The following is a 16,976-nucleotide window of genomic DNA, read 5'->3' on the forward strand; positions in this document are numbered from 1 at the left end:
AAGTGTGGCTTCTGGTGGTATAAAGCTCAAGAACTAGAAAGCCAGCTTCTCTTTTCTTCCAGATATTGAGGCACCTTGTCTGAAATACTGCTGAATGGTGAGGAAGCAGAGTCCACTAAGAAAGGGTGATGCCCCAATGCCAGAGAGCACAGAAGGAAGAGAGACCAGTTCTGGCCTTGTTCTGCCCAGCTTGTGTAGCATTTTTCAGTCTTCTCTCCAACTTGGTTCTTGTCTGTCACTAACACTGGCCTTCTCTAATCCCAGCTCTTCCCCGGTCCCATCTGGGGCCTGAAAAGACAATTGACTTCCTACGCTCATTCCTACCATCGAAAACCCCTCCACTGATTCAGAGAAAGGAATGTGTTTCCGTAAAGGATGGAAAAATCTTGAGGAGATGTGAAGTATTTTGTTAGCTTTTGTCTAGAAAATGCTTTGTTTCTTTGTCCCAGAAGAACGTTGAGAATGAGTAGCAGAGTTGGAAGTGATGGAGTGTGGGTGTCCAGGCCCTCAAGAGGAGCCTCCACATGAGAGGGGAGTCCTTCAGCTTTCAAAACCCTTCCAGCAAGCCCCTGCTAATTATTGTTATAGCTACTGCAGTGGTATAAAAATATACACACCTGGCCCTTGCAGAGACCAATATCTGCTGCCCCTGACCCCTGGGGTAAGTGTACTTTCTCATCACCTTACCCCAACAGTGTGCAGGGCTGCCAGGCAAGCTAGCTTCTGGCTGGAAAAAAGTGGTCCACTCTCCCAACAAAGCCCCCATCCCTTCTCCTGTTTTCAAGTTGCCCCTGTCCTTTCTAGCTCCTTAAAGCTGCAAAGTATGACCTACTAGGGACTCCTAAGGAGCTGAATGGGGACCGTCCCTTCCTGAGTCATCTCCCTGGTAGAGCTTTATGGACACAGTCTACCTGTGAGGTCACTCCATCTTCAGCTGACCTGAAAGGGAAATTTTCACATCCCCATCTTTTTTTCAGATGAGAGAGCAAGGCATTGGGTATCTGGCTGCTCAGTTGCAGAAGCAGGGACCTCATCCCTTTCAGGCTTTCTGACATTTGATTAAGCATTCCATCAGCACTAAAGATAATGACAAGCCTCTGCAAAGCTGTCTGGAGCTTCTTCTAAGCATCTTCCCTGTTTCCAGAGATACCTGCAGCCCTTGGCACAGAAACTTTCCCATGACCATTGCTCTGTATAAGTGTTCTCACTTGAATATGTGCATGAAAATCCTACAGCACAACATGCTAGAAGTGAGAATGTACGCATTTTCCTGGGAAGAGAACCTAGATATTTTAGTTAAGGCACTTAGGTCTTGGAAATGATTTATAGGTCTGAGAACAAAAGACAAAGATAATCCTAGCCGTCCAGAAAAGAGGAGAAGCAGCAAGCTTGGTCTCCACTGTGAGTGTAGTCAGCATACTGTGACTTCAATGTGTTGACTCTTTACTTGCATTGCGATGGGGTGACCAATCCCATGCAAGGTCCAAGGGCAAAAAGTCCACCAGTCTTAGGTAATCTGTGGTGGGAAGTCTCACTGGGTCTAAATGGACTTTTAATAACTCTGTTTCAATTGGTCATGTGGACATTCCCCAGAAGGATGACTTGGGGGCAGATAGCTCTCTATTGATGATGTAGTTTGTAGTAGGAATGATCGCACACATAGCCAAAGCACTCCCATAGCACTCTCAGTAGATGGGCAAGAAGCCAATCCTTGGACGACAATTGAAATATCACATACTGAAGCATACTCCTGTGTCTCTGCCCTTGGGAAAGTAGTAAAGATTAAGGAATATATATCTACCCATCTGTCCATTCATCTATCTACTAACATTTATTATACACATCTTATGAGCCATCCCAATGTAATAGATACCTGTGGTTTAAAGGCGGAGGTGCTCATGGAAGTCTAATGGAGAATAGAGACACACTGAAAAATAATTAGAATGTCACTACTGAAAGAGAATCAAGTGTCAAAACTTACCCTTCCAAAGTAAGAAGGGGGATGTGGAAGGAGGTTCAGCTCTTCCCACAGGCACTAAATGAGTCCTGAAAGAGCTCACAAGGAGAATGGTGTAGGTGGAAAGGTTGTGCAGGAAGAGAAGGATCCTGAGAGATGCGCGGTGAACTGAAAGGACTCGGCAGACTTGGTTACAGCGTGGATGACTGGAGAGGTCAATCAGTGGGCTAATTATAAATGGACTTTTTCCCCCCAGCCCTGGAATCATTGAGGAATTCTGGGCAGAGGATTGCATTTTAGGAAAGTGGCTCTGACAATAGACACAGTGGACTGCAAGGAGACATCACAAGAAACCCAAGAAAAGACATAGGCCAGGATGGGGCATGCATAACAGGTGTCTAGTGACACTCAAACCCCAGGCCAATTCCCACCTAAGTGACCCTATTAGTATGTGATGTTTAGTTTTGAAATGTGGGTCATCTGCTGCTGGGTACATGTGACAGTTCTCTAAGCAGCTGACTGTTCCTCAGTATCCCAAAGACCACCACTTTCCATATGTAAATGACTATACTCTCACGTCGGGGCTAGATTATTGGTGCCCTGGACCCTTGTAGACATGTGGACCTAAAGTCACATGGGCAGAATCTAAGCTTTCTCAGAGCCCTTTTTTTCGGTGCCACCTACATTTTGCTCTTTTGCAAGTGGGTGCCCAAGACCAAGGAGGAACCTACTGAACAGTTCCACTCACACACTAGCAATGTCCAGGGAAAGTGCATTGTCCCTGGGCTCAAGGGAGCTGATATCAACTCCATCCCCTCTACACTCTCAGAGGCAAGAGAGTAAGGAAGCTATTTTGTCTGCAGAACGAGTGAATGACTCCATTCACAGAACTCCTGTTAAGGCTAGCCTGCCTAGAACCCGACCCATTAAGGAGCTGCAGAGACACAGCCTATGTCCTGGAAGAAGTATTGCTATGGGTTCAAATACAAGGGGATGTGCACCTAAGATCGCCATCTCTAGGTTGGAGTAGGCAGTACTCTGTCTGCGATAGTTTAACAAGATGGTTCCAAAATGAAAGCCCCAGCATTTCTTTCAATATCTGTCTAAGCAGGGAATAGAGCCTTTACGGGTTGCTTCTTAGACACAAAATAAAGGTTCTGAGCCTTCTGCTACATGGCCAAGAGTCTAATTCACAGGTTTAAACAATGGACTCTAGACAATGTCTATCCAGGGAAAGTCACACTGTGATTGGTACCACCAAGTAGTCTGCATGGAGTCAGTGAGCAGTGAGGAGCCAACAATCCCTCAGGGGATGATGCTCAGAACCAGGATCATTTCTGTGCATAGAATTGGTAAGCATCAAGGCAGCCGATCTATCTGAATGGCTGGCAATGGCCATATGTTATATAGAGAGCCTTGTTATTCAGTTTTGTGATGGCTAACAGAAGACTAATTGTGGAGAGATGCCTTTTATTCAGAATAGTTCGTGCTCTGTGATTTGACTCAGAAACAAACCATCCCCTCTATTTATTAAGGCCCACGTGTGCTCTAGGCACTGGGTCTATATGCTCTATCTGTTCCTTATGGCAAAGCCCTTCAAGGCACTTACCCATTCCACAGATGAGCAGGTAAAGTTGCAGAGAAGGTGGCTCACGGACAACGCTCACACAGACAGGAGCAGAGCAGAATTACAATTCATGCTTCCTAATGGTGATGAGCATCTCCTTCTACTATCTAATCTTGACCACACTGGTGAGAGCAGTTCAGGGGGCTAATGGCCACCTCCCATCATGTTGCTTATAGGTGAGCCTATGGAAGGAAGGCAAGGCCAAGATTTATCCACCAACCTACAGGGTCATGGGGCAGAACACAGCCATCAAAGGATAACAATTCCATGAAGCCTCTTGACAGGCGCATGTCAACAACCAATGATAACAAATCTCTATGTAGCCCTGAGCAGTGCCCAGTTCCCTTGAGGATCAAGTAGCTGTAGATGGTCAGGAGCAAAAAGCAAGAAAAAAGGGTAAGAACATGTTTCTGCCTAGCCCTGGAGGCAAGGTGATCTATTTGTGGGTAAGGGCTATTTCCATACCCTTAGGAGGAAGAAGAGATATATGCTATAGCAAGAGGTGTTGAACTGGGATGGCAGAAAGAACTTTCTGGTGACTATGGTGAGAAAACATGGGAGATGTCTAGGGTGCCACATCCCACCATGGAGACTGTCCAGTGGCCACACAGGAAGTGACAGACTGGAGTGCTGGTTGTGAAGTGATGCTCCTTGTGGCCGAGGCACGCCCATGAGCTATTCTTTATCTGTGTCGAGCAAGAAAGGCTGGGACATCTGGTAAAGATGGGGACAAGAGGATTCTTTACCGCACGTCTGGGGGTTTTGACACTATAAGGAGTATCTGTCCCCCAAGGGTCTTCTAGCACAGTTTAGAGTACCTGTGCAGGAAAAGTCTTGGAAAAACTAACTCCTGGGGTTTCTCAGCTTTCCGGTGCTAGGGCCACCTCTCTGCTCCTCCTCCCTCGCAGTATCTCACTGTATGATCCTAAGGTCTCCTCCAATCATGACCTTCTATTGCTGTCTGCTGTAGAGCATTCTCCAGACCCTTGGTTCGCTTCATGTCATACATCAGCAACTGTGTGCATTTATCATCTGCTCAGCTCTCAGCAGGGAAATAAGAATCAAATAGAATCCAGGTCTCGGCCTCTAGGAAGGGACAGTGTAGAAGGAAGAGTTCACTCAGCACGTGGCCTGTGCTAGCCCTCTTAGTTACTAGACCCCTGTGATCCTCACTGTAACCCACTGAGGTCAGACTTGTCCTTTCATCCATAGACTCCTGCGTTCCTTCCTGTAACTCACTAAAGTCTGTAGTAACCCTGGTCAGGCCGATAAGGAACACCAGGCTCAGGGGCAAAGCACCATGACCAGTGCCACACAGTCAGGGCTGGACTGGAGCTGGCTGTTGACCACATCACTGTTCTCTGTTGTGTGGTATACAGGGACTCTCTGAGGATGGCACTCAGTGTTCTAAGACAGAGAAGGGGAAGCTCCAGTCATCCTGAGGAGCTTCTTAGAGAAGGGTTTAGCTCTGGGCCTTGAAGGAGGCGCAGCTTGGAGGCTAGTAAAGAAAGAAACAGCCTGAATTACTAACATTGTATCATCTTAGGATAGGCAAGAGGGAGGCAGTCATAGCTCACCCAGCTGCAGACTCCATGGGAGGATAGAGGAACCAGCAAAGAACAGAGAGGCCTCTCTAAACCCAGCAGTTCAAGCCCCCTCCTCTCTATAGGCCCAGCCCCAAGCCTGGCCTCTGATATCACCCCCTAAAAGCCATCTAAAGATATAGCAAGTCCCAGTTAATGCTCCAAGTGATGGTCATGGAGCCAACCAGTGACTACCGTAGTCCTTAGCACTGTGTTCACAAGCCAGGCAGTTTGAAGATGTGCAGTAACTCTACCTTTCCACTTCCCATGAAGCCTGCACAGTTAACATGGCCATTTCCTGACTGTGACCAGGTGCCTTAAGTTACCTTCCAGGGTAGCCAAGATGCTAAGACAAAGACCCCAGATGTGAGCAGAGTCACTCTTCACCATTCTGGTCCTGTTCTGACTCCTAGCCCTAGGTGCTCTCTCTACTGGCTGTACACTCCTAATCTCAGGTTTACCCCTGCCCGAGGCTCTTTCTAGCCATAAAAGCCCTTCCCTAGAGGGGCGGCAGGAGATATCCCATTAGCCCCCTCTCACTGAAAAGGACTAGCACCAGGCAGGTCAGGCCACATGCACCATCCCCCTCTCCCCCAACCGAGCACCGTTGCCTTCTGTTCACAGTGATGGCTCCTGTGCCCAGGCCGGTGGGGGCATGGAGGACTCCGCGGTGGCAGCGGGGGCAGCCGGCAGACCCAGTGCCCATGCCCCGAAGGCTCAAGCCCCGGAGCTACAGCAGGAGGAGGAGCGGCCAGGGGCGGTGGGCTCCCCACGGGCTGGCCCCCTCCGCGCGGCCTCCCCTGGCCAGCAGCAGCCTGCCCTGGCGACGGCGCTCTGCTCCCACACTCCTGCTGCCTCCGAGTACGAACTCTCCCTTGACCTAAAGAATAAACAGGTACCCAGGGCCTCCCAGGGTGGGTGGGGAGGGTGGTTGAAGGGCCCTGCCTTTGGGAACTGTCCAGGGTGCTAGGGACCCGCAGGTACAATTTATTTCTATGTTTCTCCCCAGCTGAGCTTTCTAACTGGCCTTCCCTAGAGACCTGTTCCTCCGGAGGCCATGCTAAACTCCCAGCCTGACCTTTATGGAGCAAGGTTCTCATCCTGCACCTTGTATAGTATATCCAAGGGCTCTGCCCTTTGTAGGATGCAAACCTCTAAACAAGTAGCTGCCACCAGGGGAGTCCTCACTTCCACTTTACCCAGAAGAAATAGTTTTATTTCTGTGCCTTCCACGGGAAAGCCCAACTCTAGCAAAATAAGGTGCAAAGTCAGTCTGCATTATAGGTTGACAGGCCAGACCAGTCTTGGGCATCCAGAACCTCCTACTGGGAGAGGGACACATGCCTAGAGGCAGATGCAACTGTTGGCGTCTATCGGGAAACCGATTTAAACCTGGAGAGGTAGATCTGGGATCCTCATGGCTCTTTCCGGAAAGCCCCGGAAACACTCTGGGTATTGCTTTTCTCCATCATTGAGATTGGGAACTAGGCCTTCAGTTGCTGCCAATAGCCCGGCTAGCTCTGTCATGTGAGGGCCCCAAAGAACACAGTTTTGGACTGTGAACAAGGCAAATCCCCGTAAGCCAGGAGGACCGAGTAAAGCCAAACTTTATTCCTTTTGGGAGACATTGATGCCAAGCTGCCATCCTGGGTTGGGACCAGCAGTGGGCAATGTGCCTGACTTTGACTAAAGCATTTTGGCAAAAACCTTCATGTTATCTGTGTGACAAGACAGGATTATATGGATTAGATGACAACATACACAGGTGGGTTTTTTTTTCCAAAAGTAGAACTTGTGAAACAGAAACAAACCCCCAATTCGCTAGCGTTTTCTATCTGGTCAACATCCAGGGAACATGGACACTGTCCTTGGTTCTGCCTAGTGCCCTGTTTTGAGAAGGCACTGGATAGAAATATGAGGGTTATAGTTTTCAAAGATTCCGATAAGGCTGAAGAGCAGCAGCAAGAACATTAATCACTGAATCATCCAAGATGTGTTTTCTTTTTTAATGGACGGAAAGATGCTTCAAATAAAAGTAAATCGGAGAAAATAGGAAGACTTCTAAAATTCTGCTTATAGTCTTGCAATGCCCAAAGCATCTTGTCGGTGTTCTGTGTATTAGCTGAGAACATGACCTTGGAGCAGGAGCGTGGGGCTTTGCTTTGGCATAAGCTCACAGACTTCCACTGTTAGTAAGGTTGAGACGTGTGTCACTCATGGCCTCTTGCGAGGTTAGGGGTCCTCAGAGAAGATCCCTTAAAGCCACAGGACAATGAGGTGGACAGTCAGCAGTCCTAGACCCCATCCTCCTTTGGTTCTTCTACATTCTGGATGCAAAATGAGAACCCTGAAAGTCCTTAAGAAGGTAAACAGAATAGGTTATGGTCACATGAGGAAACCATAGAGTAGAAGACAAGTTTGAAACCTGGAAGGGCTGAGGTATGGAAAAGTGAGGAGATGTGTTTTCCATCCTTCCAGGAACACACAGAGGTACTGACATATGAATGCCAAAGATGGAGAGTGTTTTAGCTTAAGGGTTAGATGCAGATGCCTGGTCAGTGAGGTCCTGGGCTCTTTCTCGCTGGATGAAGCTCTCTGAGGACCAGGGCAGTATGGCCTGGGGCACGGGCAAGCTGTAAGCACACTCCACCATTCTCTCTGCCCCTCTGGGACAGGACCCATGTTTTGTACCCTCCCCTCACCCACCCCCAGCATCTAGCCCAGTGTCTTGAATGTAGTAAGTACTGGGAGAAGTTGGTATTATTTTTTAGTAAACATGATACATGAACCAACAAGGTTTCAGGCACCAAGGAGAAAAGTCAAGGTTCTTCTGCACCCCTCAGGAATTGCAATCATATTTAGAGTCCCATCAACCCAACCAACCCAACCAAAGAAGGCCTGGCTTGAGAAGAAGTTAGTCAAAGTGCTACCTGACTTGCTGAGAGATGATGGAGAATTGGACAGGTTCAGATCTGACTGATGATTTCCTAGTGGGGAGCCTGATTCTAACAGATGGACTGATTACATTTCAGGTCACTAGGACTGAGCCAGTATATCATGTGAATTTAGCCCGAGGAGCAGCTGGCCTCCCTTGAATTTTCTATCTTTCTAGACCAACCATAGGTAGGGCAGGCAGAAGAAGTGGGCAAAGGTGCACTGAGGAGACCAGAGCAAGTTAGTTGAAGCATGACACACATTCACAGGAGACTGAATCCCCCTTTCTCTGCTAAAGAGCTATGTGGCCTTGGGTGATGTGTTTGCTTCTCTGGGCCTCAGATTTCTCATATGTGTCTCTGAGACTGTGTGTGCTGTCCCCTTTGCATATGTCTTTGAAGTTCTTCCTCTTCCCAATGCTTCTGCCCTTGACCTCCTAATTTTCAGCTTATTGGAGGTGCTTCCTCACCTCTCCGGAAGCTTGCTGGCCCCTCGGCATTATTGCCGAGTGCCCAGCTCAGCACCTGGTATTAAAAAGATGTTCTGTGGTAGAGCACTCTCATAGCTTATGGGGCTCTGGGCTTTATCCCCGGCACCACAGGGAGGTGAAATTAAACCATGGGGCAGAGCCTCTTAAAATGAGTAGAACCCTAGTCATTATAGAAGGAAAACAAAGTATCAGATGTCACAATAAATATCACTTTTAGGCCAACTTAAAAGTTAACTTTCAAAATGTATGAAAATATCAGAGCTATCAGGGAAAAAAATCCAAAGTTGCCCCGAGACTGAAGAGGAGAATAACTTTGTGACAGAAATGGAAATGAGTCTCAAGCTTAAGCCAGGTCCTAAGTGCTTATAATTCTTTGAGAGACAGGGATTAGTATTCTGACCCTGCGGTTACCCACAATCACATGGGGTCCAGCAGTTCTCAGGCTTGGGGTTGTGGGTAACCATGGCCTCCCTGGTCTTCCCTGACCCAGGCTTCCCTGTCAGCCAGTGGAGACCTAGAAGCATTTTTCTGACTCTTTACATCATCTCCATCCTTAGCCCTTACTGAGATCGCTTCTAACTTCTCTCCAAATCCCACCCTTTCCACCCCACTTAAGGCCGGGCCAGCCTACCTCTTGCCTGCACCCCCTGGGTCACCTCCTGCCAGCTCCAGCTTCAGCTGAACCTCTCCACCCTGGCCACCACAGCACAGCTGAGTCATCTCTGCAAAGTGCACTTGTGACCACCCTGCTCTCTGCTTGAAACCCTCGATGGCTGCCTTTATGTGCAGTCCAAAAGCTTTTTTGCATCTTCCCGCCACAGACCGGAGCCCACTACAGGGTCCCTACGGTTCCTTCTCACAGTCCCTGAGTCCCCCGGCTAGCCTTTGCCTCTGGCTCTTTGCACAGGCTGCGCCCACCACTGGAAGTGCTGAACCTGAGCTGGCTCCGCTGATGATGCTTCTCAGGTGGTCTCAGTTTATGCTTAGTTCCCTCCAGAAGTTCCAAGCTGGGTGAGCATGTATAAAGAATGCCCATAGCTTACACGGCTGTCTGGGAGTCGCCCCCACTCACACAGAAAAAGGACCACGTTGTTCTCTGCCTCATGCAGAGCTGAGTGAACAGATTGTTCTTTGAACCTCTGGGGATGGGGGTGGGAGTGGGATGGAGGTGGGGCAGAGGCTGTACTTCATAGTGGAATCTACATGGACACCATGTGGTCCCAGAGTGTTACACTAGCCGCTGCTCTGCTCTTGGCCACAGCACTCAGCATAGTCCCTGGGTTCTAGGAAATGCTCAGCATGGAATGAGGGGTTGAAAGACATTGATCTGCCTCAATCTGCCCTGCACCTCACCGACCCCTTTCCTAAGACCCTGCCCCAGGAAGAGGATCTCTTACCCTACTTCAACACCCTTGACCCCTTCTGCCCTGCTCTGTTCACTTCCTCTAGCAACGAGCCCTGGGGCATGCTTAGTCTTTCTGAGTAAGCATGTCTGTTCTATACACCCTTTAGGAAAGCAGCTATACCCACTGTACTAAAGAAGGCCTGATGTGATTCCCAAATCCTGCAGCTCTCCAAGGAATTTGCACCCTGCTCTCTGCTGTGGCTGCCTGACAAAGAAGCCATCTTGGCTGGCTGTCTAGACCGTAGAGCTCCCTGATCTTGCCAAAGCTCAGAGCCATGGACCTGTCTGTGGTCAGCAGCATCCAGGCATTGTTTCCCAATCCAGGTTCCATAGATGTAACATTTGGTCCCCTTCTTTGTCATATCCTCTAGACCCACGCTTCATAGTCCCAGCCTTACCCTGAGGCACCTTGCCAAGAAGTGGTTGGCTAGGTTTCCAAATCGCCTCTCCTCACTGAGCCTGTTTCCTCATTTGTAAACTCTGATGCTGTGCTGACACATCTTTAGGCTCTTTTTCTCTGAAGGAAGGTGAGAATTTTACCAGGCTGTGGAGGGTGGGGTAAAGAGAAGACTACGCAGAAGTGGTACCCTACTTGGCTTCGTTTCACAGTGTCTTAGTCAGGGTTTCTATTCCTGCACAAGCATCATGACCAAGAAGCAAGTTGGGGAGGAAAGGGCTTATTCAGATTACTCTTCCACATTGCTGTTCATCACCAAAGAAAGTCAGGACTGGAACCCAAGCAGGTCAGGAAGCAGGAGCTGATGCAGAGGCCATGGAGGGATGTTACTTACTGGCTTGCTTCCCCTGGCTTGCTCATCCTGCTTTCTTATAGAACCCAGGTCTACCAGCCCAGGGATGGCACCACCCACAATGGGCTGGGCCCTCCCCCCTTGATCACTAGTTGAGAAAATGCCTTACAGCTGGATCTCATGGAAGCATTTCCTCAAATGAGGTTCCTTTCTCTGTGATAACTCCAGCTTGTGTCAAGTTGACACAAAACCAGCCAGTACACACAGAAAGGGTGTTACCCTGCCCCTCTCCATTCACTGTGTGAGACCTGGTGACACCATAATGCAAAATCCACAATTCCTTTTGCCACAGAATTAGTCTTTCTGGTTCCTGGTCATCTCTGGTCATCACAGAAAATTACTTGTGTAGGTTCTACAGGTCAATGCGCTCAGCCTGACCTGCTGTTCAAAGGGGAGCAGCTTTGCACGTGGAATCTCTGCTCTCGGCCTGATGTTTGAGTTTGCTCTGCAAGGCCCAACAGCTCATAACATGGCTTTAATGTTCTCCATGGAGAAATGAAGCCAGAGGAAACCATCCCTCATTTTGAAAGAAGACCCCACCCAGCTCAGGCTCCTTTTTCTCTTCTGTCACTTGCTGTCATCTCCCAAGGTTCCCATCAGGCTCAGCCACCCTGAACTCTGAAAAGGGGGAGCGTGTTCTAAGGACACCGAGAGCTCCTCACTGCTGCTCCTGACAGAAGGTGGGAAACCATTCTCTTGGAAGTAGACAAGGTCACAATTTATTATTACCTATGAATCATGAGTTCGGGGAGAAGCGAACAGACCTGTTCCTTGTCCACCTGTTTCTTGTGCACTCCAGACAGCTACATCACCCCTTAGCTCTCCACATGACCGTGACCTGGTAGGCCTGACCTTGGGCACTGCAGAGTTCCTCAGTCCTATGAGGATCTGTCCTAAGGAGGAGGAAGGGTGGAGAATTTGGCTTCCAGCCTAGACCAAAGCAAAAGTCTGGGTTTTTATTTCCCCCAAGCATTGGGGAAAAGTTCATTTTGCTCTGGCCAAACTCATTTACCAGACTCCAGCTGTGTGTTTGACCCAGTACCAGGCACAAGGGATGGCTTTGAGGGGCAGCATGGGAGTGCTGAGAGTCCAGAGCCAAGCCGGGGCTCCGTCATCTTTGGTGGCTGTAAAGGATGGGGAGGTAGTACTGGAAACAGCTGGAGCCAGCAGGAAATAGCTGTGCGGAATGACTGGAGCAGAGGGCAGGGAAGTAATAACGAATTCCTGTGCTTTCCAGGAGCAGCTTCTCTGTGCTAGGCACCTGCTTGAGTATCCAGGGTAAGGAAGCACAGCAAATGTCTCCAATAACTGATGCTTCTTTTGAGTCTAGGGTGAAAAGAGTAAACAAAGAGAGGGGTGGGTAGTCTAATACCCCCCCATCCATTGAGAAACAGAGTGTCAAAGACCAGTTTGAACAGCATTCTGTATTGGCTGGCTGGCTCATTAAGACAGCCTTCTGGAAGAGAGAGGGACACATTTGGGATGGGTCTCCGAGAAAGGGAAGCATATGTACCTGGAGAAGAGAGGCTGAGCCAGGGCCCAGGAAATGAGGTTCATGTGGCTAGGGAGAGTTGGCAGTGGGCTGGCTACCACATAAGCTATACAGAAAGAACAAGAGGCAACCTGACCTGACGTACTGGGCTAGAAAACAAGGGAGAAGCGTTTCCATTTGCTGGGAGTGATAGTTCTAAAACAACAGAAAACCCATGCTTCTATCTCATTTTTAAAAGGTAGATTAGGTACATAAGTGTCAGAAGAAAGAAGCCACAGAAGCAGAAATGATCCTGCCTCGGGGCTCTCAGGGTGGCCCAAGTAAGTAGTCACAATGTCACAATGTGGCAACATTGTTGCAGAAAAGGAGGAGAAGTGAGGACTTCAGTCTGACAACTCAGAGGACTGGGCAAAGTAGGATACAAGGAGAAACACAACACACCTAGACTGGATGGTGTAAGAATCAAAGTTCTGAGAGGCAAACGAAGAAAGTAGAGCTGCTTGGGGTGAGGTGAGGCAGGACAGTGGCTTTGTAGCATCAGACAGAGATACGCGCAAGGCGTAAGGATCATGGGTCAGAATGGAGATGGATCTGAGATTTACACATAATGTCCATTGTTGTCATGTTCAAATAGTTACCATTGGCTAAGCACACACCACATGTTGAGAGCCTCGAAGTCTCGGTTAAGCTTCACAAGCATCAGGGTCAGCAAAATTGGCCTCATTTGATGAAGGAGAGATGTTTAGAACATGCCCAAGTTTCACCATCACAGAAGAGGGAAATTTGAAGGGTGCTATTTTCTTTTGGGATGTTTTCTCATTAAGTTACAAGGGCGATACTTAGACAGTGGACAAGCCATGAAGACAGTTACTGGGGGATACATTTGGAGTCCTGAGAAAGCCTCTCTCTGAGATGCTTTCCCTGCTTAATTAATTGCTAATTATCAGGCATCAAATGCTGCTCCCTCAGATTCCCAACATAGAAAACATGGAAATTGCTCTGAAATGGATAGGAAAAAAGGGAAATGTATGTAGAGAATTAAAAATGGTAATAAATTGCATTTGAATTTTGCATGCATGGGATGCTATAGGTAGAGTCTAGGGCTGGTAGTCCGGTTTAAGACAAGGGTTCTGAGTGTCAAGGAGGTTCACAGGAGGAGCATTAAGAGTCGCAGAAAGGAGGAAAGAGAAAAGAGAGATGATCTGTGCTGATGAACCCGGATAGCTGGTCCTCTTGAACATCACTTCAGAGGACCTCAAAGTTGTGAGATACATAGAACAAGTGAAGGAGGTGGAGCAGGAGGCAACTCCTCAGTAGTCTGTCTGGAAAGGAGGCAAAGTATAAACTAGTCTTCCAAGAGGTTCAGCGGAAAACAGAAAGAAAGTAAGTTCCTGCCTTGTGCACAGCAGAGTCAAGTGGAGTCCTTGGAAAGCAGGAGACAAGCAGAAGATAGAAGGGTGAAAGCTGGAAATGGTGATAAGAACAGAAGGCTGAGGGAACATCCATAGGAGACAGATACTGTGGGATTGCTTGTTCTGGGTCTGATGGATAACCTGGGGGAAATTTGTTCTTTCATTCACTGCACAGGATGTTGACTGTGTGCTGGGTGCTGTCTGAAGACTGAGGATCAGGCAGTAGAAAAGCAAGCAAAGCCTTTGCCGTCACCAGACTTTGTTTCCCTTCTGTCTGCATCACTGGGACCACCTGGCTCTCAGAGACAAAAGCAAGGGAAAAAGAAGTTTCTTAGTTTTAGTTCCATCACAGTAGGCAAGGCATGGAGCAACAGCTCAGTCCACAGTGGTGGGGGCATGTAGTTGGACTCTTTGCAACACTGTAGAGGAGGAACCAGAGACTGTGATAAAAAACCAGATCCTGGGTATAACCTTCAAAGATCCATCCCTAATAATCAGCTAGACTCCACCTCCAAAAAGTCCCATAGTAATACCAAAACGTCTCAAAATGATCCCACCAGCTCAGAAATGAGCATTTAAAATATGGGCCAGTGGGAGCTTCTTACGTTCAAGTCAAAACACTCCATCTGTGGATATTATAATACAAAATGCATTTAGTCCAAATTTAAGCATAGCTAAGTCTTAACAGTTCCAACACCATTCATAAGCCCAAGTCTCAAGGGAATGGGAACAAAAGAGAGGAAAGAGAAGAAGCAAGTATGTCAAAGTACATGATATACTTGAAAACAATTGTCTTTATTAAACTGAATCCTATGGACAACGAATATATTTCTCCCAAAGTTAGAAGGGGGAATCTAAACCACAGGGTCTTATGAAGACTCACAGCAATCTCTTAATTGTGAGCTTCTGTTTAAAACATAATGAGTTACATACTTCTAATATTCATTAGTACAAAGTAAGTATTCTCATTCCAAAAACTTTGTAAAGAAAACATAGAGATGAAAGGTAGAAAAAACTACTGCAAAACCAAAACTGAGCAGGGAAAAGTCAAGTTTTCTCTCTCTGTCCCTGAGAACTGGTAGCTGTGATGTCATCTGAACTCTATCAAGCTCAGGCACCCCCACCAATGCCCACAGGTTCCCTTGGCAGACAGATGTTCTATATCCCCGGCATCTTGAGCATCCTGAGGTCTTATTGTATCTCAGGTTTTTACCCTCAAAGTTTCATGCGTCTCTCTGTCAGAGAATGCCTGAAGTAGGGATATGGCCCCATTAACCTTCCAAGCCTTCCTTAAAAATATGGATCTAAGCCTCTGTGACCTCATAACTCTTGTATTCTGGATGCTTACAAACCCAGCACCATGTAGATGATGCCAAATTCTGCCCAGAGCTTCAGCAGTAGCCAGGCTTTTTAGACCACAGCTACAACCACCGCCAAGTGCCTGTGTGGTTAAACCTGGGAAAACACTTTTTTAGGCAGTCCTTTCCAAGTGGAATGCCCCAGTGTCATTCTCTTTTCAAAGGTAAGGCTTTTGAATGAGTTTGCAGTTTTACAGCCTGGGGTCTCCAGCAGGTGGTCTTGCCACTTTAAATGTGCCACTGTCTTAGTTCAGTTACTGTGACTGTGATGAAACACCCTGACCAAAAGCAACTTGAGGAGGGGAGGATTTATGTCACTCACAGTTCCAATATAACAGTTCATCATCAAAAGCACTGAGGGCAGGAACTCACACAGGGCAGGAACCCTGAAGTAGGAACTGATACAGAAGCCATAGAGGAATGCTGGTTACTGGCTTAGTCTTCATGGCTTGCTCAGCCTGCTTTCTTATAGAACCCAGGGCCTCCAGCCCAGGGATGGCACCACCCACAGTGGACTGGGCCCTCCCCCATCAACTGCAAATTGAAAAATATGCCCTACAGGCTTGCCTACAGCCTGATCTTATGGAGGCATTATCTCAGTTGAGGTTCCCTCCTCTCAGATGACTCTAGGTTGTGGCATTAACATAAAACTATCTAGCGTCTCTGCTGTTGTGAAAAAACAAAATTATATATATTTATATACATACATATACCTATACATACATATATATATATATATATATCTTTCTGTGTGGCTTTTGTTCCAAATTATGACTACATACCTGGCTGAAAGCCTGCCACAAAAACCATATCATAACTTAAATGCTATGCTGTCCTGAAGTTACTTTTAAATTATGTCTCACTTAAAATTTCAGGGTACAGGCAGAATGCAAATAAGCTGTTTTCAGGCTGTATCCAAATGGCTGAAGCCAGTTCCCAACAGAGTTCTTGTTCCCATCTGAAATCTCATGAGTGCAGCCTTCACTGTTTTTACCACCATTCTAGCCTCCCAAGCCTCAACTGATCAACCTCTGCTTACAGCATCCTAAGGGTTCTGGAACTCCTATCTCTAAACTCTTCCAACTTTTTCCTACAAACTAGTTTCAAAGGCCTTGGACTCTCATGGGCAGGGTTGGTTTCAGTAACAACCTCTTCTGTGGTACCAGTTCACTGAACTGGTTGGTGTTGCTGTGACCACAACACCTAAGGTAGACAATTTAAAGAAAATAAAAGATGTATTTTGAGGAGGTTTGCTCCACCATGGTAGAGAGAGCACAGCATAGCAGCTCAGCTCCATGGTAGGGGATGTTCACGTCATCAGAAAACAGAAGCTGATAGGAAGGCTGGCTATAACCTGTCTTTTCTTCCACCAGATAGACCCTAACCTCCTTCAAATGCTCAACACTTTCCCAAAAAAACAGTGCTACCAACTGAGGGATAAGAATTCAAAGTGCAGTGTCGGGGTCAGGGAATTGTTGCACAAACCACTCAGACACTGATCTCAGTCAAATAGGGAAGGTTTATTGAACACCACACCCCAAGACTGATCGATCAGGGACATGGTCCAGATTCTGGAACTGAACTATGACTCTGAGTTAAGATCCTGCAGGGCTTTTTAAGCCTGACATCTAAAAACATCTGTGCCAACTTAGTTTCTCAATCAGGATTCAGGGAGAGGGGGATTTCCTTAGGAACATGTTTTTGTTGTATCCTGCTCCCCGTTGGTTAGGGTATTCAACTGTGGCAGGGGACTTGCCTTGTCTGACTTTCATGTCTTAACTTGTCTACCAGGATGGGATTTGTCTGACACACTCGTCTTAACTTGCCAGCCAGGGTGTCATACACATGTCACTTTCTGCCAAGTAGAACGTCAGTTCCCAGGGAGGTCCTGGGACCTTAAACTTTGCTC

General features: G+C 47.5%; 1 protein-coding gene across 2 annotated transcripts in view; it reads left to right on the plus strand.

Annotated features, from left to right (window-relative positions):
* Positions 1-16,976, plus strand: part of IQSEC3 (IQ motif and Sec7 domain ArfGEF 3) — a gene marked incomplete at both ends in the record, with an annotated part of 91,354 nt that overhangs the window by 35,782 nt on the left and 38,596 nt on the right. For both annotated transcript variants that reach the window (XM_080913662.1, XM_080913663.1), the window contains one exon: positions 5,792-6,062. In XM_080913662.1, coding sequence (XP_080769788.1) covers positions 5,792-6,062 — 271 coding nt within the window. The remainder of the gene's footprint in view (positions 1-5,791; positions 6,063-16,976) is intronic.

This window comes from Micromys minutus (genome assembly GCF_963924665.1).
Source record: "Micromys minutus genome assembly, chromosome: 3".
Taxonomy (NCBI): domain Eukaryota; kingdom Metazoa; phylum Chordata; class Mammalia; order Rodentia; family Muridae; genus Micromys; species Micromys minutus.